We start from the raw sequence: 26,255 nt of genomic DNA, 5'->3' as shown, positions 1-26,255 counted from the left end.
AGCTTTTCTTCTACAGTGTAGGAACGCTGACGCTTACCCTCTGCCATTAAATTTTTCTAATTTAGTATATATATTACTATATAACTACTATATATTATATATGTCTCTAGCGTGACAATGACTAAGCATGCGTGATATGTCTTTACCAATATCGGTAAAGACGTACAACACGTTTCCACTCTGCACTTCCTGTCGATTTCTGTGTCAGTGAGTTAGTAAGCAAATCTGTAGCACTACATAGCAAGTTCCTGTACTGCATGTTAACAAGTCTCGTGTGTTAAATAGGTAGCACTGGGAGGCATGGCGCTACCGTGCTTTAAGCGGATTGACACGTAAACGGGTCTGTACTGTATATAGTTGGAATTATTTTTCCAATGTGCATTACTTTGCACTTATCAACATTGAATTTCAACTGCCATTTTGTTGCCAAGTCACTCAGTTTTGTGAGATCCCTTTGTAACTCTTCATAGCTTTGGACTTAACTATCTTGAGTAATTTTGTATTGTCTGCAAATTTTTCCACCTCACTGTTCACCCCTTTTTCCAGATCATTTATGAATATGGTGAACAGCACAGGTCCTTGGGGGACCTCATTATTTACCTCTTTCTATTGTGAAAACTGACCTTTTACTCCTACCCTTTGTTTCCTGTCTTTTAACCAGTTACTGACCCATGAGAAGACCTTCCCTCTTATCCCATAACTGCTTACTTTGCTTCAGAACCTTTGGTGGGTGTGGGACCCTGTCAAAGGTATTCTGAAAGTCCAAGAACACTATACCAACTGAATCACCCTTGCCTACTTGCTGGTTGACAAAGAATTCTAATAGATTGGTGAGGCATGATTTCCCTTTACAAAAGCTGTGTTGACTCTTCCCCAACATATGGTGTTCATCTATGTGTCTGATAATTCTGTTCTTTATTATAGTTAAACCACTTTGCCTGGCACTGAAGTTAGGCATACTGGCCTGTAATTGCCAGGAGAACTTCTGGACCCTTATTTAAAAATCAGCTTTGCATTATCTATCCTCCAGTCAGCTGATACAGAGGCTGATTTAAATGATAGGTTACATAACACAGGTAGTAGTTCTGTAATTTCATATTTGAGTTTCTTCAGAACTCTTGGGTGAATACCATCTGGCCCTGGTGACTTATTTCTGTTTAATTTATCAACTCTTTTAAAAACCTTCTCTATTGATACCTCAGTCTGGGACAGTTACTCAAGTTTGTCATCTACAAAGAAATGGCTAGGTGTGAGAATCCCCCTCACATCCTGTGCGGTAAAGACAAATGCCAAAAATTCATTTAGCTTCTCCACAACAGCCTTCTCTTCCTTGAATGCTCCTTTAGCTCCTTGATCATCCAATGGCTCCACGGATTGTTTGGTAGGCTTCTTGCTTCTGATGTATTTAGAAAAAAATTTGCTGTTAGTTATTGTGTCTTTGGCTAGTTGCTTTTCAAATTCTTTTTTGGTCTGCCTAATTATACTTTTACACTTGACTTGTCAAAGTTTATGCTCCTTTCTATTTTCCTCGCTAGGATTTGACTTTCAATTTATAAAGAATGCTTTTTGTCCTCTAACCTCTTTCACTTTGCTGTTTAGCCACAGTGGCACTTTTTTATCCTATTTTTTTTTAATTTGGGGTATACATACCTTATGGTGTTTTTAAATAGTCTCCAGGCAGTTTACAGGCATTTTACCCTTGTGACTGATCCTTTAATTTCTATTTAACTAGCTTTATATTTGTGTAATTACAGTGGTAGATATCTTTGGTATTTCCCCTCTACAAGGATGTTAAAATCAATTACGTTTTGGTCGCTATTACCAAGTGGTTGGACCAGATCCTGTGCTCCACTTAGGACTAAATCAAGAATTGCTTCTTCCCTAGTGGGTTCCAGGACTAGCTGCTCCAAGAAGCAGTCATTCATGGTGTCTAGAAATTTTGTTTCTGCATTTCATCTTGAGGTGACCTATACCCAATCAATATGGGGATGGTTGAAATCCACCATTATTACTGAGTTTTCTGGTATTGTAGCATCTCTAATCTCCCGGAGCTTTACACAGTCACTATCACCATCCTGGTCAGGTGGTTGGTAGTATATTCTTGCTGCTATACTCTTTTTATTATTCAAGCATGGAATTTCTATTTACAGATTCTATGGTACAGTTTTGATTTATTTAGGATTTTTACTATATTTGACTCTATGCTTTCTTTTACATATAGTGCCTCACCCCCACCAGCATGAGCTATGCTGTCATTCCTACATATTTTGTAACTAGGTTTTATCGTATTCCGTTGATTATTATCATTCCACCATGTTTTTGTGTTGCCTATTATATCAATATCTTCATTTAACCAGGCACTCAAGTTCACCCATGTTAGTATTTAGACTTCTAGCAGCTGCATACAAGCACATATAGAATTTGTCAATATTTAGTTATCTGTCTTTATGTGTTATAATTTAATGGGACTCTTTCTGTTTTGTATTATTCCTTTTCTGGGCTATCTCCTTTCACTTGATAGTTCTTCTCACTTTATGCTGATGCACACAGCTTTATTTTCATCTGTGACATCTTTGATCAAGAAGAGTCTTCTTTTGTAGTTATATAAGCCTGGCCTCACAAAGAATATGTTCACTGTTCAAGCCAGAAGCACAGTTCCTAAAGGAGTAATGAACTATTAAATGGAGCATCATTGAGTGAATTGATATGAATGTCTGCCATTTATTTAAGCTCTGAAGGGAAAAAAAGAATCTGGGTGATTATTTTGAACATGAACTTGCTTTAGAATCACAGATGCAGTTCGAACAATTTGTAAAATGTTTCATTACTGTCAACCCAGTGCATTGCAGCTTTGGCTCTGCTTCTTGTTTCAGACAAAGTTCATTATTTCATGCATTTTTCCTGTGGCAGTCAAGCTGCAAGAGATACAGCTATTATAACTTCCCTATTAACCTCACTTGTACTGAAAAGTTTGATCATCTGTCACCTGCCTCCTGAAGGAATCCCATCTCTCCCGTTTCTGAAAAACTCATTTTAAAAAAATTGCTGTTCTCGCCCAGGTTTGATAGTACCTTAGTAATGCCCCTTTGCATTTGGCTGAGTTAAGCTTTGACTGTTGTCCAACTCACTCACTCTGAACTGCCAACACAAGCCTTTTGTCTTTTCTAGCATTTAATCTCTGTTTTGCTGATGCCGGAATTCAGGTTATTTTGCCCCACGTTTGTAGAATTGTTGTCTTCAGAAGCTGTAGCTCATTGATTCTCTTAGACATTTAAAGTCAAAGCATTTCCTGCCTTTTTTTTTTTTTTTAAGAATATGGTATTGCTTTCCTATTGAAGAACATTATGAAATATACTCCATAAAAATGCTGGATTGGCCTATTTCTTAGTTGCAGTAGGAGTATTTCACTGTAGAAGGGATGTCTGTGTGTAATATAACATGGTGCCTGGCAATCCAAGGTCCTGATCCTGTAAAGACTTATGTTGAAGGTTATTTTGCACACTGTGAGTAGCCTATTGAATTCAATGGGATTAATAAACCACATGTGTAAAACACATGCATAAGCCTTTGTAGAATTGGCACCTAGGGGTATAATCCAAGTATATATATAAGATGTGTGAGTGCGTATGTCATATGGAGTGGTGCTAGACACTCCATAGTTAAGATTGAAGCTTCCCATTGGAAGCCTGATTTAGAATCCCTATAACTCCCGTCATACCTTAAAAGAAACCAATGCACCTAAAATTTCACATGCCACATCTCACACAAGCCTAGAGTTTTTCTGAGAAGTTTGGAAGATAATAGAAAAGGAGTTTTAAAGTGATAGCAAAAATTTCCCTACAACTGACATCTTTTGACTTTTTTTGGCTCACCATAGGTCAATATGAACAGACTGACTCTGCAAACTCCAGAATCTCTTTGTTGGCTTCTATATATATATAGAATGTTAGTAATGAAAGGGGTCTGATTAATAGGACAATTACACAGATATGTACTATAAAGAGCTTGTGGTGAGGTATACATAGTTCTCACCAAGGATCAGCTGGGTGTTCATTCAGGGTCTGATTCAGCTAGGCACTTAAGCATGTCCTTAAAAGCTATGAAAATTAATGGAATTTGAGGACCTACTTAAAACATGTGCTTAAGTGCTTTGTTGAAGGGGGACGTTTACTGAATCGGGGCCTATCCTGAGAGCGCAGGTATCCTCTCCCTCTCCCTGCCCTCTGGCTTCAAAGAGGAACAAGAAAATATAGGGTTGCCAATAGAGCAGTGTAACAGGCTAGATGGTAGGGAGACAAGACAGCAAGGGTGAAAAATCAGGACACCTTTTTTCAGGAGGCGAGAGGGGTAATTGCATATAAAGATTTTTTTTAAAATAAAAATAGAATGTGCACATAGGCTATCTTGTACTGAAGATCACACAGCTCTCAATTTTCAGCATTAGCAGTCTTATACTTCATCCATGACGCTTCAGCCCGGTGTGGCTCTTTCAGCTCCTTGAAACCCAAGCCTCCTTCAGCCCCATGCAACAGGGCTCAGGTTGGAGCTACTTCAGCCACACGCAGCTCGGGCTGGGGTTCCTTCAGCCCTGTGAAAAATCAGAACAAATTATGTCCCAACAGTACTTTGATCGGGACGCAGGACAAACCCTCTAATATCGAGACAATCCTGATTTTTATCAGGATGTCTGGTCACCAGAGTAGCTGACCCCCATGGAATCGGGCCCAGCTCTCCTGTGGCAGTCAAGGTTTGCCCTAGTTTGGGGAAACAAGGAGGGCAGGGCTGTCCCCTGGGAGTTATAAATGAGAGACAGCCCAAAGGTAAGAGAGAGAGTTCAGGAACCAGAGTCCAGAAAGAGAACACTCAGAAGAAGAGCAAAGCTGGGCTGAGCACTTCAGGAATGGAGATGCCCTTGAGGGACAGAGTGCTGAGAGCTCCCTAGATGAAGAGTGGCAGTTCAAAAGCAGAAGGCAGTCAGGGTGGTGGTGGAGGTCACCTATCAACTTCCCCAGGCCAGAGAGGGCTGAAGGCTAAGAGCAGCTCTTTGAACCAGAGAGCTGAAGCTGCAGGGCCAGAGTGGGCTGAAGGCTGGGTAATGATAGGGAGGTGAGACCACTGATGTCTCTGGGCAAGTGCTGGGACCATACCTGAGAGGGAAACAGCGCAGAGCACCACCTCAGCTGGAGGGGCTGGAGTGATGCGTGGTGAGTGATGTTGCAGTACCTGAGAGGTGATGCATGCTGAGAGATGCCGGAGCAGTACATTATTTGGTATGTTGATGGGACTTGAAAGGTTAAATGTATTGTTTGGACTGTGCTGGGGAATTCTGGCTTATGGTTGTGGGACATTTGTAAAAAATTAACCCTGCAAAGGGCTATTTATGCTCAGAGAGCTTGTGTGGAGTTACTAGGGATTCCGGAAGAGGGAAATTGAGGCAGGGGCTGCTTACAGGGTAATCCTGAGGCCATGACAGGGAGAGCCTTACAGGCAGCCACCCCCTGACAGTCAGGCTGGCAAAATTCTGAGGAAACTTTGGGGGTGGGGTGTGTTCAGAATTTGCTGATTTGTCAGAATCAAAATGTTTTACAGAGAAGGTGTGAGTTTGACAAAGGTCTGCGGGAACCCAGGCTGGTTTCCATCTGAAACCCATCTGGCTTCCTGCCAGTTTACCTGCCCAGCTCCTTGACAGCATGCTATGTGCACTGCCTCTGAACTGGGGATTCCAGGGCTTCGAGGGTCCACAACTCTAGGACAGCGCACCAGGCGGATTGCCCCAGAGCTGGGCCTCTGTTTTCTTATGCAGAGAATTTCAAAAGTTTTAGTTTTCATTCCAAATTAGAAGCAAACCAATTTTCAGACTATTAAAATTCTCCACAAAATGGAATTGCCTTTCTCCACACAGCTCTAGTTGCCAACTCTGGTGATATCTGGTGTTTTGCTTGAACCCCTAGTTCCGTCCAATAAATGCTTAGGTGAGAATTACAGCTTTCGCTTTTTAAAACTGAAGGCTTGTCTACACCACTCAGCTTTTAGTGACAAGGCTGTGTCGACGCAGCCTTGTTGCTAAGAGTCAGCGTGTGTAAACGTTCTTTGTCGGTACTTTGTCAGCACTTTTGCCAACAAAATACTTCCAGCCCTGCGAGTGGCATTAGCTTTGTCAGCAGGAGAGCGCTTCTGCCGACAAAGCCATGTTCACACTGCCACTTGCGTTGTCAAAACTTTTGTCTTTCGCAGGCGCTTTTTTAAGTACCTGCAAAAAACAAAAGTTTTGTCAACAACTTCTCAGTGTAGACATACCCTGAGTTTCTAGACCTCGTGGTTGCAGAGAAAAGCTTGAAGATGTGACCTGAGCACAATATAGCAGCTTGGAAATGAGAGAGCAAATAAAAAGAATCTCACATTTATTTATTTTAAAATGTCATGGCTTGGGGGGGGCAGTTCATGATTTTTGGAAGTTGGAAGTACTGCCATCTTGATCTACAGCTGACATGAGACTCTGTAAGTTAGGGGCTGTTTTTTCCTCAACTGAAGCACATCTCCCTTTACTTGCTATTTTGCTCTTTTTTTCTGACTGAGATGAAGAAAACCCCTAGCCTACGTTTATGGTGGAGAAACTCTCCACCTTGTTGCAGGATATAGAATTGCAGGGGTTGTCTCTGTCCCCACACTTGTTTCCTCCGCCTCCCTATTACTGGGCTGTATTTGTACCCAGCTGATTCTAGAGATGTACAGCACCTAGCACACTAGGGTCCTGGCCCCTGCCTAAGGCTGCTAAGTGCTATGGTAATTCAGGTAATGATTAATACATAATACATGTTCATAAACTGACCAGCTGCTGACTCCAGACTGTGCTGGTACAACTATGTGGGGCATGTGGATGAAGGATCCTGATATGAATTGGACTGAGGGTACGTCTACACTACAGGATTATTCCGATTTTACATAAACCGGTTTAGTAAAACAGATTGTATAAAATCGAGTGCACGCGGCCACACTAAGCACATTAAATCGGTGGTGTGCGTCCATGGTCCGAGGCTAGCATCGATTTCTGGAGCATTGCACTGTGGGTAGCTATTCCGTAGCTATCCCATAGTTCCCGCAGTCTCTCCAACCCCTTGGAATTCTGGGTTGAGATCCCAGTGCCTGATGGGGCAAAAATCATTGTCGCGGGTGGTTCTGGGTAAATGTCGTCAGTCATTTCTTCCTCCGGGGAAGCAACGGCAGACAATCATTTCGCGTCCTTTTTCCCTGGATTGCCCTGGCAGACACCATATCATGGCAACCATGGAGCCTGTTTTGCCTCTTGTCATTGTCACCGTATGTGTACTAGATGCCGCTGACAGAGGCGATTCAGCAGCGCTACACAGCAGCATTCATTTGCTTTTGCATGATAGCAGAGATGGTTATCAGCCGTTCTGTACCATCTACCATGCCATTGTAAATTGGCAATGAGATGACGGTTACCAGTCCTTTTGTGCTGCACCATCTGCTGCTGTCATGGGTGCCCCTGGCTGAGATCGGCCGGGGGCACAAAAGACAAAAATGGGAATGACTCCCCAAGTCAATCTCTCCTTTATGGTATCTAAAAATAGAATCAGTCCTGCCTAGAATATGGGGCAAGTGTACTAGAGAACCAGTGTATCAGAGAACCAGAGAGCACAGCCGCTCTGTGTCAGATCCCGCAGAAATGATGAGCTGTATGCCATTCACAGGGGGTGCCCCTGCAACAACCCCACCTGTTGATTCCCTCCTCCCCCAGCCTTCCTGGGCTACCGTTGCAGTGTCCCCCATTTGTGTGATGAAGTAATAAAGAATGCAGGAATAAGAAACAGTGACTTGTTAGTGAGATATGAGGGGAAGGCAGCCTCCAGCTGCTATGATAATCCAGACAGGACATTAAGCAGTGTGGGGGAGAGGAGCCCAGCATCCCGCTGCTATGATAGTCCAGGCAGAACAGAATCTTTTCTTTACACATGAAAGGCAGGGGCTGATGGAGCTCAGCCCCCTGTTGCTATGATGAAGATGGTTACCAGCCGTACTGTACCATCTACTGGGAATGATCAGGAGTTTTTTACCCAGGCGCCCCCAGCCGACCTCACCGGAGGCCAGCCAGGAGCACTCACGGGCTGATGATGAGGACGGATACCAGTCCTTTTGTACTGCACCATCTGCCACAAGGCTGATGATGACGATGGATATCAGCCATATTGTACCATCAGCCACCCATGAGGGGGGCGCGAGGATGCTGCCGTTGACTGCTGCAGCATCGCGTCTATCAGCAGCATTCAGTAAACATAGGGTGACATTTAAAAGAGTCAAAAGAGGATTTTTTCCCTTTTACTTCTGGGAGTGGGTGACGGGGGTAAATTGACGAGTTATGCCCTGAACAACCGCGGACAATGTGTTTGACACTACAGGCATTGGGAGCTCAGCCGAGAATGCAAATGCTTTTCGGAGACTGCAGGAACTGTGGGATAGCTTGAGTCCTCAGTCCCCCCTCCCTCCCTCCATGAGCGTCCATTTGATTCTTTGGCTTTCCGTTACGTTTGTCACGCAGCAGCGTGCTGAGTCTCTGCTGTGGCCTCTGTCTGTAGATTTTTTAAAAATGCTTTGGCATTTCGTCTTCTGTAACGGAGCTCTGATAGAACAGATTTGCCTGCCCATACAGCGATCACATCCGTACGGTCCATGCTGGAGCTCTTTTTGGATTTGGATTTCGGACTGCATCGCCACCCGTGCTGATCGGAGCTCCACGCTGGGCAAACAGGAAATGATATTCAAAAGTTCCCGGGGCTTTTCCTGTCTACCTGGCCACTGCATCCGAGTTCTGATTGCTGTCCAGAGCGGTCAGTGGTGCACTGTGGGATACCACCCGGAGGCCAATACCGTCGATTTGCGGCCACACTAACCCTAATCCGATATGGTAATACTGATATTAGCGCTACTCCTCTCGTTGGGGAGGAGTACAGAAACCGGTTTAAAGAGCCCTTTATATTGATATAAAGGGCCTCTTAGTGTGGACGGGTGTGGCGTTAAATCGGTTTAATGCTCCTAAAACCGGTTTAAACGCGTAGTGTAGACCAGGCCTGAGGCTTGAGTCTAGGAAGGCTGATAGCCTGGGGTGGCATAGAGGGTTTTTTCAGCACAAATGTGCAGGAGCTCAGTGCACAGAGAGCTGTAAGCTGTTTGGAGCATGTACCTTCTTTTTGTTCTGTTTATGCAGAGCCCAGTACAATGGGGTTCTGGGCCATCGCTAGGGCTTTGAGATGCTATGGTAATATAAACAAACAATAATAATAGAGGTTACGGTTGCCAAGCCTTCTGGATTGTCCTGGAGTCTCCAGGAATTAAAGATTAATCTTTACTTAAAGATTATGTCATGTGATGAAACCTCCAGGAATAAGTCCAACCAAAATTGGCAACTCTAATGTAGGTTCAATTGAAAAGGATGTAATATGAGTGTCTGAAGTGTTCTGCAGTTTATAATCATCCACTAGGAGGAGCTAAAGGGTAATTTATTGCAAGGCAGAGCAGTCAGAGATTTCAGGTTACATAATTAATGAAGGGGTGGTAGCGTGGGCAGGGGGCCCCGTGGGACCTGGAGTTCTCCACCCTTGCCGTGTAGAGCTTTGTTCTGGAACTCTCTGTAGGAGTTTCAATTAGGAATAACTTGTGTCCTCTTTTGTTAATCTATAACAATGAGCACTGATTTTGAGGGTCCTGTCTCTGGTCCTTAAGGAAGCTTTATCCTGAGAGATGTAAACATGCCCGAGGAGCTTATTTTAAAAAAATGCACTGCACAGATTTTAGTGTAAGATTGAAATTCATTGTCATAGATAGATGCTGTGTGTATGTAATATTGGCACTCCACACACATCTATATAATAAAGCATTAAAATAAATGGAAGCTATGTTGATTTCATTTTGATTTCATTGCATAGCACTTCACTTTATACCTACTGGTTCATGCATATACTAGGAGCACTGTACTGCTGTTTGTGCTAAACAGTCATGTGTTGTACCTAGTTATGTAACTTATGGCAGGAGACATTAGGTAGGGCAACTCCCACCTTTTCATGTTCTCTGTATGTGTCTATATATCTCCTTACTATATGTTTCATTCTATGCATCCGATGAAGTGGGCTGTAGCCCACGAAAGCTTATGCTCAAATAAATGTGTTAGTCTCTAAGGTGCCACAAGTACTCCTGTTCTTTTTAGGTAGCATTGTTACACATAGTCTTACCCATTATTTTTCTTAGCATTCAAGCAGTATACAGCCTTTGAAGAAATGATGTATTGTTAGTTTTGTTATATTGATTCCTTGAGGTGAGCTGTTGCAAACAAGAGTTTGCTCTCCGCCTTAATCTTTACTGAGTTAAGTCTTGGTGTAGCGTAGTTTCTAGGAACTTGACTTTGGTGGTCAGGTTGAGATATCTGAAAGAGAGGTTTGCCTGGGTGGTGTTTGAACTCAGTTCAAGGGCTGGTATGTAGTGTAAATAAACAAATTACACTAAGAACATATCTTGACTCTATGCTGCTGCTTTCTCCTCCACTGGGAAAATGAATTTCAAGGCCTCAATATCTACTGCTGCTTGATAGACGGGTGATATAACTGTAAGATGTTACCGTGTTTTCCTGAAAGTCCCCTTTAAATAGATAGGCGTCTGTCTGCATGGTTCCAAGCCATGAACATTTTGTGTTTCAGATCAGGTGCAAAGGGCTACAAAATGAATCACACTCTCTCTCTCCCTCCTTTGGAAACTTAATATCAGTTTGTTCTTTGTTGTTTTATTTAACAGGACATAAATCATCAAAACTGAAATACAATTTCTCATACACAAAGTTCAAAGTGTATAGCACAGGGGTAGGCAACCTATGGCACAGGTGCCGAGCTGATTTTCAGTGGCACTCACAGTGCCTGGGTCCTGGCCACTGGTCCGGGGGGCTCTGCATTTTATTTAATTTTAAATGAAGCTTCTTAAACATTTTAAAAACCTTATCTACTTTACATACAACAATAGCTTAATTATATATTATAGACTTGTAGAAAGAGACCTTCTAAGAACATTAAAATGTATTACTGGCGCGCGAAACCTTAAATCACAGTGAATGAATGAAGACTCGGCACACCACTTCTGAAAGGTTGCCGATCCCTGGTACATCACATGCACTATATGCAATTTTCAAATGTCTGTGAACATGTTACTTTAAAACCACCTTTAATAAAAATGCCAAAAAAAAAAAAGTATGCTTCTCATTTAGGATGAAGTCGTTGGCAAGTTTGAAGTGAAACTCCTCAACACTTTCCAAAAGATTCATCTTGGACAGGAGAGGGCAAACCTCGGCCCGCGGGCTGGATCTGGCCCATCAGGGCTTTCAATCCAGCCTGCAGGATTGCCAGCCCCATAGCACAGCGGGGCTAAGGCAGGCTCCCTGCCTGCCCTGGCCCCACACTGCTCCCAGAAGGGCAGTGGAGGATTTAGAGTTAGTGGGGCCCTGTGACAGCTTCATTTTTGGAGCCACCCCCTTCAGACCCAGCCAAGAAGAAGAACATTCTCTCTTATCTCCCCCCAATTTTTCATTCTTTCTTTCTTCCTCCTCCTCCTATATTATAAGTAATAGGAAGTAAATGAAAATAAAGTGAGGTACCTTGATTGGGGCAGGGGGTTGGGGTGCAGGAGTGGGTGCGGGGGTCAGGCTCTGAAAGGGAGTTTGGGTGCAGGCTCCGGGCTGGGGCAGGGGGTTAGGGTGTTGGAGGGGGTGAGGGGTGCGGGCTCTGGGAGGAAGTTTGGGTGTGGGCTCTGGGATGGGGCAGGAGTTTGGGGTGAGGGAGGAGTTAGGGGGCAGCGTTTACCTTGGGCGGCGCAGCTCCCAAAGTGACCGGCACACTCCTCTGGCAGCAGCTCTTAGGTGGGGGAGGGGCGAGGGGACTCTGCACACCACTGCTCACAGGCGCTGCCAACACTGCTCCCACTGGCCGCAGTTCCCAGGCAGTGGGAGCTGCAGAGTCGGCTCTCGGGGCGAGGGCAATGTGCGGAGCCCCCCAGGGGCTGCAGAGACATGCCGGTTGCTTTTGGGAGCGGCGCAGCACGGAGCGAGGGAGGCAGCATGGGCAGGGAGTCACCTTAGCCCTGCTGTGCTGCTGCTGGCATGTCTCTGTGCCCCCCTTGGGGGGAGGGGAGCAATGAGTCCCTGTGTGCTGCCTGGAGTGGGGGCAGTGTGCAGAGCCACCTCCCCCAGCCAGGGGCACACAGAGACGTGCCAGCAGACAGCTGCTTCTGGGAGTGGCGTGGGGCCACTGGCCATGGCAGGGAGGCAGCTTGCCTGCCTGAGCTCTGCTGTGCCTCTGGCTGGGACTCAGACGCAGGTTGTCAGATGAGATTTGTCCTGCATTTAGGGGGCTCCCCTATCATTGGGGGCCCTGTGCCACTATACTGTTTGTTTCATGGTAAATCTGCCTCTGCGGAAGGAGCAAGCACCACATCCCTGCGGGAGGCAGAGGGCTCCATGCACTGCCCTCACCTGCAGGCACCACCCCTCACAGCTCCCATTGGCTGGGAACGGGGAACCGCGGTGAGGGCAGCATGCGATGGAGCCACCTGCCCCACCCCACGCCCAAGAGCCACTGCTGGACATGCTGGCCACTTCTGGGAGCAGCACGGGGTCAGGGCAGGCAGAGAGCCTGCCTTAGCCCCACTATACGCCACTGTCACCTCGGAACCGCTCAAGGTAAGCAGCCCCGGGCCAGAACCCAAACCCCAAACCCCTCCTACATCCCACACCTCAACCCCCTGCCCTTAGCTCCCTGCCACACCCCTCCTGCACCCCAACCCCCTGCCTTGAGCTCCCCCTGCACCCCATACTCCTCCTGCACCCAACCCCTTGCCTTGTGCCCCTTCCTGCACACCGCACCCCCTCCCACACCCTGCACTCCTTCCTGCACCTCAACCTCCTGCCCCAGATCTACATTCATGGCCCTGCATACAATTTCCCCACCCAGATGTGGCCCTCGGGCCAAAAAGTTTGCCCGGATCTTGTAGATGAGCAAAACATGGAGAATATTAACCCATATGTATATGAATTTGGGTTAATATTGTTCATGTTATATATGTAATATGCAAAATTGTAAGTGGCTAAAGATAGACACTTAAGGCCAAATTCTCTACTGGTGTAAGTTGGGGTAGCTTCTTTCCTTCAGTGGAGCTGTGCCAATCTACACCAGCAGAGAATTTTATCCTAAGAATGAAATTTTCTCCTCAACCGTAATATAGCAATTCTGAAAGAATTTACTTATGCTATTTTTCTAGGTTTCTCTCATTCACTGGTTCAGTGTCAGTTCTGAAATCCACCTGATGAAAACTGGCCCCCTGTTTTAGCTCTGGCAGGGCCGGCTCCAGGAGTTTTGCTGCCCAAAGCAGCCAAAAAAAAAAAAAAAAAGCCGCGATCGCGATCTGCGGCAATTCAGCAGGAGGTCCTTCGTTCCGAGTGGGAGCGATGGACCCTCCGCCAAATTGCCATCGAATACCTGGACGTGCCACACCCTTCCAGAGTGGCCACCCCAAGCACCTGCCTGCTAAGCTGGTGCCTGGAGCCGGCTCTGGCTCTGGACATATGGTCACTCCAGTTCTGCTCACTCCTTCTTTCTGAGTAAAATGAATGTAAAGGGGATAGCTAGTATACACAATAGGTTTATGCCTCTAACCTCCGATGACCACTTTTGTTCTAATCTTGTTTTACAATAGGTTACAAAATGAGTTTGGTGCTTTAGCACTGTTGTAATCTTTGCAACTGTGTTAAAGCAACCCAGGGCTGTGGGGTGTTGAGATTCATAATTGACTGGCAAAGCTGGATGAGGGGCTTGCATGCTGCCTACCCTCACTACTAATAGCTCTAGACCAGGGGGTCCCAAACTGGGGGTCAGGACCCCTGAGGGGGTCGCGAGCTTATTACATGAGGGGTCGCAAGCTGTCAGCCTGCATCCCAAACCTCACTTTGCCTCCAGCATTTATAATGGTGTTAAATTAAAGCACTTTTTAATATATTTATAAGGGGGTAGTCACACTCAGAGGCTTGCTATATGAAAGGAGCAGAGGTGAAAGTAAGCCGATACGGTCTGGTATGGCGTACCGGCAAGAGCCAGTACACTGTGCCAGACTGGACCGGCTTCCGCGGTGGTGATTTAAAGGGCCTGAAGTTCCAGCCACTGCAGGGAGCCCGGGCCCTTTAAATCCCCACCGGAGCTCCAGCAGCCGGGCTCCTGCACTGATTTAAAGGGCCTGGAGCTCCGCGGGAGCTGGAGCCCCGGGCCCTTTCATTCACCCCTGAGCCCCGGGGCTCCCAGCCACCTCTGCAGCTGGTAGCTCTGAGGTGATTTAAAGGCCCTGGGGCTCCCAGCCACAGCCGGAGCCCCAGGGCCTTTAAATCTTGAAAGGCCCCGCCTCTTCCGGTTGAGGCCACGCCCCTGCTCAGGACTCCAGCCTACCAGTAAGTCCTTTAAGTAACTTTCACCCCTGGAAAGGGGTCACCAATACAAAAGTTTGGAAACAACTGCTCTAAACAAAGCTCTTCACACAAGTCTGTTAAAAACGTTAAGCAGAAAGGGGAACGTTGAGGGAGCTAGATTCTGCTGTAATTGGTATCAATCCGGATTTACTCTTCTGATATCAGTGTAAAAACAATATGAGATCAGAATTAAACTCATAGATTTTCCATTCCATATAACAGACTTGCCCAGACTGGAAGGCTCACTCATGAATGGTGATCTTTTGGATGTAATAATCACTTTGCATGCTGGGACCATAAACAGTATTTACAAGGATAGTGTATTTTGTTTGCATGGTTGCTAGTCACAGCTCTGAGTCTCAAGCAGTAAGGTTACAGACTTGTACATAGGAGTGATCAAGCATTTTAGAATGCAAGCTCATGACGTCTTAATTCTCCTTGTCAGATGTTGCCACCACTTAAATTATATGAGGAGGGTTTGTGGTGTGGATTATTTTTACCTTCAGAGGACATCTAGCTCCTTCATCTGAGCCCTGTTTGTATGCATGAAGATAAAAAAGACAAGAGGCCAATACACTTACGCAAAGCTTCAATAAATCCAGCAGTTTTGTCTCTCAGAATTGCAAAGCAAAGATGCATTCAGCTGGGCATATGTCAGCTTTCTTTTTATTTAATGTTACTGGCATGCAGCCACATTGAGGTTTTTTTGTTTTGTTGTTTTTTCTCTGTATTACAAGGTCAGCAGGACCTTAGCAACTGTTCTCAGTTTTCATATTTGGGAGCTTCACACCTCTGCAAACTGTCTTTGCTAAAATGTAGGTCTCCTGAAATCAAAGTCTCTCTTCTAGAAGGAATAGTATATAAGCACTGAAGAAGCCATTAAAAAAAAGAAACAAACGTCTGCAGCGGGCAATGTTTTTAGGAATCCATGAAATTTCATTTTCAAAATCTATATTTGAATTCATATGATGCTTTTGTTTCTCTAGGTCTGACTCACTGCAAGGAAAAAGAAAAAATCTTTTGCAAACTCATTGCTGAAAAGAAAGGCGTATCTGGGAGTGATATCTTGGATCTCCTGCTGAAAGAAGAAAGAGAAAATGGCAGAAATATAGGTAAAACACTTTACATGGATTGCAATGTCCAATCATTCCCAGTCAGCAAAACAGCTGAGGATGATGTCTGCCTGAGCAGCAAAAGAAGGAAAATGTGTGCAACTCAGAACCTTCCTTCCACAGCCGCTGGTCTAGTATCAGCAGCACCTGCTCAATTCCATGCCATCTACAGCTTGCCATCTGTGTCGGTGAAGTCAGAGCTGGCAGGAGAGTTAAGACAAAGATCTGCTTTGGAAGACAATTGCTTTCAGCTGTCATGGGAGGCGCTCCAGCTGGAAGAGGATGAAGACATGGGGGAGGGGGATGAGGAGTGCAGTGAGGAAGAAAACCCATTTGCTGTTCTTGAAAAACTGATAAAGGAAAATCAAATGCTACGAAAAGAAAATGCACATTTGAAACAGATGCTGCTAGCAGCCCAGAATTCAGGTAAGCGTGTTCTTATTCTGTGATTCCAGACAGGATTTGAAACCACGTCACCTTACACAATAAGTATTAGGATTATCTTTATAGTTTTGGGGTGAACGTTTTACCATCATGAATAAATTTGGTCAACTAGGGACAAACCTGTTTTGTGAATAAGAGCCCTGAGTTCAATTTCCCACTATTCCTGGAGTCTTTATTATTCAGTTCTCAGTGGTATGATGTCATTGGGAATTGAGGGCCTCCAGGACCACACAGGAGATGTTCAGCATTGCCCAGCATCAGGTCTTTGTGAGCAGGTGTTGTGACAGATTTCCCATACAGCTCTCCCAGTGCATCTCAGTGATGGCCTACCACCACCTCCTACACAGGTCCCAGACCTGGAGTTCCCTTGAAAAAAGACAGTTAGCTGTTGTCAGATTGTGGTGAAATGGATACACATCTGATGGGAACCAGAGTGTGTCCACCACATTCATTTTGACTCCCAGCACACTAGCAAGTTAGCTTTCAGAATATTTATTAACAAGTTCTCACTTCTGTTTAATAGCCCCTGAGAAGCTTAAAATGAAATCTGATGTTTTATTGTTTTTCCTCCACTGCCTCCACATATGCATTTGTCCTTGGAAACTTTTTCATGAACGTAGTGCAGCTGGCACTGATACTTTCTGAAAGAAACAGTAATGCCTGTGTTTTGAGTGGAAATAATATATTTATCTGGATGTCAGAAATAATTATATATATTATATAAAGAGTAAATCAGATTTGGTCCAACATTACAAACTTTGACAGGATTTCAAGGAAAGCTTGTTCTCTCCAGCACAGTGTTCTGAATTTTCCTTCCATGTATGAACTTTGAATTTTTATTTGAATAGCAAATGCTTTAAATTTGACATTTCCGTGCCTCTTGCAACGTGTGACCTGTTGTCAGGGACTGTTAACCACGTCTCAGTCTAATGCCTCTTTAGTAACCACAAGAAGAAATTTGTTTCTTTTAAGTAACTGAAATCTTTTTATGTGAGAAAGGAAGGTTGTCGCTCACCCTGTGCACTTTCAGAATACTAAGCTTTCCTTTAAATGTCTGTTTAAAATATGGTTTTTTGGTTTAAAAAAATACTCCCTATGTAACTCCTTGAAGACAATGGGAGTCTTTTCATTGACTTCAACAGTCTGTGGATCAGGCCTTTGTTGCGCTGACACCTGCTGAGGGAAGGAGGGATAGACCTAGCTGTGTGCATCTTTGAGACTTACTGAATTCTGTAATAACCTTGATACTCTGAATGGTTACATATTGTTCCCTCAATCCATGCATACAGCTGTCATTGGCAACAGTTGGCCGTGCATGTGGATCAAGGGTACAATATGTCATTTCTTGACAGCGCTTCTGAAAACAGTTCATCCTGATCTGGCAGCCTCTTTACATGAACAACATTTGGAGAAACACTCTCCTGCAATAAATTGCCTGACAGAACATATGGCTAAACTTTGTGTTACACGGGTGCACTAAGGGCTCCAAAGGTGGCAGGATATAGTCACTGAGGCATACAGGTCTAGATCTAGACTAGCTTCATCCTCACACTTTGTTGATGCACATAGGGAGGTTTTAAACACCGAACCTAAATAAATAACTAAACAATTGTTTGCCTGTTTTTCTTCATACACATCCTTCATGCATTTCATTTTGCTCAGAATTGTTGTAGAAAGCTCCTTCTGCTTTTAGCTCAACAAAGGCCTTTTAGTCATTTTATCTGCTCTCCCTGACTGTACTATCCTCAGTGACAGATATTATATATTTAAAATTTGACCTACATACAGTAGTATTAACACACAGCCACTTAACGGCGTAAGTGTTGTATTAACTTAGATGGAATATATGGGCCAAAGGTGTTAAAATAATCCAGTCATTGCCCATCATTAAACAGTGATTGGGGTTTGGTATACAGAGACCACAGCCTCCTTAGGACAAGGGCAAATACCCCATTAAAAATCCTTTTACTCTTTAATAAAAGGTAAAGGAAGGAAGGAAAACAGTTAGAGCATTTGAAATGTAAAATATTAAATAAGGCTCTTATTTTAACCACATCGCTTGTTCCCTTTCCCTGGAGAGCATTTTAGAAGGAAAGACCTCCTTGTTTGACACTCTCTGAGATGGTATCAAAAACGGCAATAACTCTTCTTTGAGGGGAAAGAGAACATGTTAGTTGACATGGACCGGAGCAGTTGATGTTGCTGCTGTTGTTGTTGTTAAAGTCCAATCCCCTTTCATTCCAGCTGGTGCTGGGGATTCAGCTGGAGCCGGTAGAAGTGTTGATGTTATCTGGGTCCCTTTTTCTGGTTGGGTCTGGTTAGGACATCTCTCATGATTAGAACAAAGAAGGTCTGGGGTTTCAGGAGTTTGTGGGGTGGTACAGCCACGATGGTGAAGCTCACTCCAATAGCCACTGTCTGTTCTTCCATAACTTCCCTCCAAAATGTCTTTCTTTAAGGACCCAAGAAGGGAATGATGGGTGGAACACCCTCATTATTTTGTCCACCAATTAAGCCTAATATCTGACATTCCAATTTTGATTGACTGGTTCCTTGTTCCACATTTTTCTTATTTACCAGGCATGATCTTAACACAGTCCTTCTAATTATATCATACTGCCTTATCGTTTGAACTAATTCAGTCTCTGTCTCCCTACCATACCTTTTCCCATCAACATTTGTTGTTATAGGTTACTGTGGCATTGTATGAACTTTCAGATACTTTTTAGAGTTGAGCTTACAATTAGGGTCGATTTGTAGCTGCAATTATTACAGCGGTATACTTTAGACATGTCCCCTTGTTGGGAGGGTGTGGAGGTGCACCGACTAAGTAGAACTCCAGTAGGCACAATGCCTCTTGGAGCTCCCAGGGGAGCAGAGAAATGTGGCTAAGACACCATTCTAGAGGGTGCAAGGGCTGCTTTCCACCATTGGTGACTACACTGCTAGACAATGTGGAGGTGTCCCAGCCCGTTAAGCCTAATGATTCAGTGGGGCCTAGCCTGATTTTACCAGTGAGAGTGTGTCTGGCACTTATTGAGAGAAAAGCTTCATGCACCTTCAGCCCCCACCCACAACAGACTCACTCACTGCAGGATACAGTCTGTCCTACAGTCAGACTTTGGGGCCCACAAAGTCTTTGGTCATATTTCCCACTAATTTCAGGGACCTAACAATATAAAGGAGAATCTCCATTTTAATTTTTAAGCACATTTCTAGTTCTATGTCTTGAGAGGACAGCCTGGGGAATAAAGCTGAGTTGAAAGGTTGTCAGTAATATTTTTCTAAAGATGACAGCTTATACCATTTTTCCTTCACAGACTGGCTTTTGGGGTCTGTGAAAACTATGGTCATGGATCCTTATCCCTGAGAGTCCCAGGTCAGTCTTGGATGGTGAGGACAGTTCCTCCCAGGCTGCCACTGATGGACTGCCACACACTCTCTCAGAAGTAGTTATTTACAGGTCAGTCATCAGCTGGGCAGCCAGCATGAAGTCTAGCCACAGAAAAGGGCATGTCAATAGCATGGGAGGTTACCCAGAGTAGTAGACTAGGTACAGAACTGTATTCTAATTCCAGGCCTGAGACTAACTCCTGCGCTGGCCTAAATTACTTAACCTGTCTAGTTAGCTCCCCATTTGTAATATCGGGATAATACCCACTATACAGGTGGTGGTAAGGTAGCTGTAATAATGTAGTAGTTAATGTTTAAAGCACGGTATGTGCATTGGATCCTGCTAAAATTTCACAGTGGGAGCTAATTGTCCACCAGACCCCCTATTTGCTTGGACAAATGTCCCTTGTAATTTTTTTTTAACTATTGGCAACTATGCTCACAGCCCAGCAGCATCAGGTCCTCTTCTGCAGCTGGATTTTTCCCTTCTCGACACTCTTTATGTAAAGTGTGTCATTTATATTTGGACTGCACTCCAAAGAATTCTCATTGACTTACCCCAAAACCATCAGGCTGGCCTTGTGTGCAGTGGTACGATCATGTGAACAGAAATTGGTTAGGTTTGGCGGGGGCAGTGAAAAAGTGGTTGGCAGGCTTGGTCTGACTTACCAAGGAGTCACCTCAGTCTGGATCTTAATGAACGAGAGAGCAGCGAGTGAGATTAGTTTTCTTTTTTTGCTCTCTTTATCCTTGTCATTGGGCCAATGACCCTTCAGTAGAATTAAGACCCAATTGGCCCATGAGAAACTAGTGGGCTACAGTTGGGAGCAATCAGGTATTCCGGGTGGTGGCTTTTAGCTAATTAGTAATGGAGCAACTGAGCTAGAAAGAGGCTGTTAGAGCAGCATAACGAGTTGTTGGAAAGGAGGAGGGAAAGAAAGAGGGCTCTCACTCTAGAGAAGTCCTGTGGCTGCTGCAGGAACCCATAGGAGGTGGAGCGGTAGAGACAAGTGCTTAGCGGCGACATTGAGAGCCCCAAGAGAACTGTCAGGATCCCTGGGGAAGGGAGACCACGGCCGGCCCTAGACCAAATGGCACCCCAGATGAGGAGCATCTTCAGTGCCCTCCCTCCTCCATTGGTTAAACTTTTACTGCATTTGTAGCCCAGTGCCCCCCACGTACAGCATGTCAGGCAGTCACCTGCATCGCCTGCCCCTAAATCTAAGCCCTGAGGGAGACAGTTGGGTGCTCCTATCAATAAGTTCCAGCAAGGAAACTGGGGACTGTGCCTAGATCAGACAGTCCTACAGTTTGAATCTGGCTCCTGGAAAGGAGATAGGAAGATCCACAAGGAGTGGAGTAGGCTCCTGGGTGGAGGGGATCCTGAGTTAGGGTCTACAATGGGTAGAAGAAACTCACAGAAAATAGGTTAAGCTCCTGTTGGGGATGTCCTGAGGTAGGACTGTTAATGGAAATAGGGAGACCCGGGAGATAAAGTGCCACATCTCCTGGGGAAGGGAGGTAGTCAGGGAATCCTGCTGGGGAAGCAGCAATGTAGGAGAAGCTCTGCAGGGGCCAGGAGAAGGGGCCCAGGAAATAGAGCAGAAGAAGTTATTAGTTTGGAGATTCATTTTTTGGATTTGCATTTGGACCTTTCGGTTATTCCAGAAGGGGGGTTGGATTGTGACTTGGCCAGAAGACCAAGCCATGGAAAGCCCTGTGAGAGGCAGATAGCCTGCAGGAGGTGCTGGAGCTGAAGATACCAGTGACATTATGTACAGACTCAAGGGGGCATGCAAAGGGAGAGTGTGTCCCATCAGAATCCCTATGGAGAAAGTGATTTCCCCCCTCAGACCCTTTAATGAGCCCCTCATGCTTTACATCTAAATGTTACTAAAATCTCCAGCTCTTTCTGCTGACAGGAGTGAAATACCAAAAAGTGGAGCAATGGACCAAAACGAACGGAAAAAAGGGAGGGGGGACTTTGTTTTTTTTTTTAAGACTCTCTAGCGTGGTGTCTGGAAAAATATTTGACACCAGGGGTTGTGAGCTTTTGTGCCAAGAGAAATGTTCTTAAACTGCCTTTAGCCCTTATTAAATCCTAACGTATTTCTAGTTCTGAGGTTAGTGATTGTTTGGTGATAAGGGTTGATGACAGCTTTTTAGGTGTTATAGCTTTAGAGGGAGGAACCGTTCTGAACAAATGTTGAATCCATAGGCTAGATCCATCTTGTCTGATAACTGGAAGCAAAGGAGATTTGTAAACCAAATGTTACAAGTCTGAAGGCCTTCAGGAGCTGAAGAGTCGCAGAACATTATTTTATCTGAGCCTTCCGGGGTGCTGGCCCTGAATCAGATGATGTGATGATGTCCCAAAATTTTAAGTAGTGACTCCTGTTTTGCATGTGTACAGTATCTACCTATTTTATGGTTTGTGCTTTTCCACTGTCTAGAAGTGCTACTGTTCAATTTTAGATTTCCCCTATTGGTAAAATGAGTAATTTTACTGGTGTCTTTGGGTATTCAGAGTACTGCGAAGTTATAAGAATTGGGATTCTGGACAAATATTATAAAAGCATCACTGTTCTACAACAAAATAAAAGATGAACTTTAGAAGCGAGTACATGGCCTAGATTTCAAACCACAGTTCCTTCTGAGTGCACTTATGGTAAGTTGTTACAGAAAAAAATTTCATATAGTGAAGCGCTCTCAGACAATCAGTCAGAGAAATACTTTTAGCTGTATTTTACCCAGCATGTGACATACTGAAACCAAACTCTGTTCCCTACTGCCAAGACAGACTGGTTCATATAACTGCATACGCATTCTCTCACACACACACAACTCACACAGTATGTGCCTGATTACAATACCACAAACCCACAAAATGGACTGCTTCATACACATATGCGTCTGTTTCCAAGGAAACAGAACTACATTTCTGGCAAATGCACACAATTTGTTACTCATATCTATTACCATGCCAGTTTTCAAACCTTTTTCTCCAGCTACAGTATGTGTTTCCTAATACACAGTCTAAGCTAAATAAAATGTTTGTGATTGCTACTGGAAAGCTGTCTTCTGTTATTAGCATGGATGCATAGTGACAGTGGATTTCACTCTCTCACATGCCTTCCAGGGGATGAGATTGAATGGACATGGTTGAAAAGTAACTATTACAGCAGGGTTTCCTGGGTTGGTGGACAATAGGTTCATGAATGAGGTGACACTGGGCCAGATTTTAAAGGTATTTAGGCATTCACTGGGACGGTCAAAAGTGCCTAAATCCTATTGAAATCACCTTATTACTGAACCTACTGTTCAGCAAGTGATTAAAGTGCCAGCTAAGGGCCAAACCCTATCCTGTATTATGTGGATGTGCTGAGGAGAAATGGGTGTAGGAAAATTCTTCCTCTCCCAACCCACCCATTCAGCAAGAGAGTGCCTAGTGCTCAAGAAAGTACAAAACTGAAGGCTACCATAGCCAGTCTACACTAACTCTGACTGTTGCTAGCCCTGGTGAACCTGCTCAGTGCTAGACCAATGATGGGAGAAGTGCCTACAATTCTTGGTGTAGATACCACTTTAGAGCAAAATGGTTCTGGTGGCAGATCACTGCTTGGCTGCCAACGAGTCAGATAGGATTTTCCCCCTGAAGGTACACAAGACATCTTCACTGGTGGAAAACCGTAGAAAAATAATGGATTTTGCCTCAACTTTTATGCTAAGATAGTTATTGTAGGTGAAAATTGCTATTTTCATATTTGAATTCAGAAAATTATCTGTAGACCAGATCTAAAGAAAATAAAATATAAGCCCTCTCTGGTAACCTAGAGATGGTATGAGGATCAACTTACTCATTTGCTGTATCTCCAACTCCACTCTTAGTGGTGTGCCCCTCAAATGTTCTTTCAGCTGGTGATCTGTCAATGAACTAAGAATTCAAATGGTATTGGGGGCTGCCAAGAATTGTAATTTATCAAGCAGCATCTCCATGCTCCCAAATCCACCTCCTGGAAGATAGCCACACTGCACCACACTAATCCAGCAAGGGATTTAGAATGTACTGACTAGTCAAAGTAGGATGACAAGGGTGGCATAAACCTCCCTAAATATATATTTTGAATAATTTTGCTTTGTATATGGGGCCGTGATGCAATTTTTTGCCATCTTTACTAAGGCAGATCTTTGCAAAACAAATGTGGAGTTCGTTACTGTGGCTTGTTTTAAAACAGTTAATTGAAAAATCTGTTTTCACTGTAAACATCTTAAAAGGTGAAAATGTTTATGTAAGTCTAGCACCAACACAGTTACTCAGAGCACACCCTGAAACATCCATTAAAACACTGCTTTACAAGAAATGATGACTAGACAAGAAACTTGTCATAAGCTGTACCTCTAGGGCACCCCCTTGAGGCGAGGATAGGCCCCTCTCTCTTCTCAAACATCCTTCTCTGGCTGTAGGCATTGCTGTATCACCTGTTCGGAGTGCAGCTTGCAGTCCCCGGGTTGTATGTCTTAGGGGAGCAGCTCCCCCGCTTTTGTCCAAAACAAAAAAGGCAAACAAAATAGTCCTGCAGCCCACAAAGCAGTGTGTGTTTGCCCTGCTGTTCCCCACAAGGCCAAAGGTAAGTTTCTGTGAAGGGAGCTGGATTCCTAACCCCTGTGTGTCTGAGAGACCCAGCCTGAGTGCCCAGGGCTCTAATAAAAAGAAAAACGAAGTACAGATGGTCCCTTTACATGCAGTAGAGGCTCTTCAGCAGCTTCACTGGTAAACAGCCCCTGCTCTGTGGGACTAAGGAGCTCTTGCTCTGCTTCCCTCTGAGTGCCACCTTTAACGACCTTCCCATCTCCAGTCTTGCCAGGCCTCATGAGTGCACTGGGTTGGGGATGCTTGTGCCTAAAAGAGCTCTTTAGATCCTTCCTGATTGTGGTGGGGAGCTTCCCCCTCACCGAGGTCTGTTGGCCAGATCTTCAGGCATGGCCAAAATGCACAGAGCTGAAGCCAGAGGTTTATGCAGAGATGACTCCTTTGCACTGCCTTGGTCCAGATGCTGTTCTTTGTGTGCCATTCTCCCTGCACTGTGTTAGAGCAGCCTGAAGGCTAGTCTAACTTATGCTTCCCTGTAAGCTAAGAGTTTCCTAGCAAAGTGGGCATAGTAGAAAGTATTACGCAAAGATGCTGCTATGTGAGAGTTCAGTGTCAGCAAGTAATCCAAGACTACAGACTGAATTGACCCATTATGCATGTGACTCTTTAATCAGTGGAGATTGCACCATGACTGTAAACCCTTCAAAATACTTTCCTCAGTCCACTAGCATTATCTCTGTCTTGCTCAGATTCAGTCAGCTGTTCTTCCTCCATGAGCTGATCGCATCCAAGCACTGGGCTATCTTGGTGGTAGTGCAGTGGTCATATGTGATGAAAGATAGGTAGAGCTATGTATCATCTGCATATTGCTGGCACTTGAGTCCACGTCTTTAGACTAGTTCACCTAGTGGCCTCATGTAGATGTTGAAAAGGACCAGAAAGAGAATTGATCCTTGTGGATCCCCACAGGTAAGGGGACTAGTGTTGGAGGTGCAATTTCCTATCACTTCTTCTTTTTTTTTTTTTTTCGTTGAGAGATTTAATGATGAAACAAAAGCCAGCCACGGTTTACAGACGACGACCCCGGCGACCACCCTTTCTGCGAGTGCTGTCAGAGGGGATGGGGGTGACATCCTCAATGCGCCCAATCTTCATTCCAGAATAAGCTAGAGCTCTGAGGGCTGACTGGGCACCAGGTCCAGGAGTCTTGGTCCTATTTCCATCTGTAGCTCACAGCTTGATGTGAAGCGCAGTGATGCCCAGCTCCTTGCACCGCTGGGCAACATCCTGGGCTGCCAACATAGCAGCATAGGGCGAAGACTCGTCTTTGTCGGCCTTCACCTTCATACCACCAGTCACTCGGCAGATGGTTTCCTTGCCAGAGAGATCAGTTACATGGACAAAAGTGTCATTGAAGGAAGCGAAGATATGGCAGACGCCAAACACATTTTCCCCTTCGGCAACCTGCGGTCCCAAGCTGATGATCTGCTCTTCCTTCTTCTCCTTACCCTTACGCATTGCCATTTTTGTGCGTCTTGTTGGGTGCATCCCTTCAAACCATTTTAGTGCATTACCCTGGACCCCTGTAACCTCTCCCATGTCAGACAGAATGATCAACAGTGTTGAATGGTGTAGCGGCATCCAGGATGATGATAGTGGATGTTTGTCCTCTATCCATAGACAGGAAGAGATCATCTATCAGTGCCACTAAGGCTGTTTCATCAATTCTATGCCAGTCTACGTGATCTTCACTAAGCCAGGTAGGTAGTGTCTGCTAAGTCCACCAGCAGTTTGGTGCAAAGATGTTGCACCATGCCCAAAGACCTGGCTTTAAATGTTGTTCTCCACGTTTCATTCAATTTTAAAGCCTGGAATGAAGAGAGGTAGAACTGGAACATTCTATACATTCAATATACCAGTTACTTTAAGGTTTGGAAAGCATGGAAACTGTAACATGCTTTTTCAGGGCTTCAGAACCTATGCTGAAATGTATAGCTTAAGTTCTTTAAATGAATGCTTCAGACCCTAGTTAAATTTATTATGCTCAGTTACAATATGGAATCTTCTACTGTCAATCATACTATCATATACTTATCATGTGTCCTAAAATAGGGGGTGTTAGCAGCTAGTTGGCAGATACTGCATCTTTGCTGGAGCCAAATGAAGCTTTTGGACTGCACTAGGGTCAGCTAGAAATTGTGTGTGTGTTTGT

General features: G+C 44.6%; 2 protein-coding genes across 2 annotated transcripts in view; one reads left to right on the top strand and one right to left on the bottom strand.

Moving 5' to 3' along the window:
* The window catches only part of LOC123362590, a 97,853-nt gene that overhangs the window by 37,214 nt on the left and 34,384 nt on the right, over positions 1-26,255 (top strand). The window contains exon 2 of the mRNA XM_045002980.1: positions 15,490-16,041. Within this exon, the coding sequence (XP_044858915.1) occupies positions 15,490-16,041 (552 nt within the window). The remainder of the gene's footprint in view (positions 1-15,489; positions 16,042-26,255) is intronic.
* On the bottom strand, positions 25,051-25,580 carry LOC123362591 (40S ribosomal protein S14-like). The gene has a single exon (XM_045002981.1). The coding sequence runs from the start codon at positions 25,565-25,567 to the stop codon at positions 25,274-25,276; it is 294 nt and encodes a 97-aa protein (XP_044858916.1). The 5' UTR covers positions 25,568-25,580; the 3' UTR covers positions 25,051-25,273.

The sequence above is a fragment of the Mauremys mutica genome, chromosome 2 (genome assembly GCF_020497125.1).
Source record: "Mauremys mutica isolate MM-2020 ecotype Southern chromosome 2, ASM2049712v1, whole genome shotgun sequence".
Classification (NCBI taxonomy): Eukaryota; Metazoa; Chordata; order Testudines; family Geoemydidae; genus Mauremys; species Mauremys mutica.
The sequence above is the reverse complement of the archived record's forward strand: the minus strand, read 5'-3'. Positions and strand labels throughout refer to the sequence as shown.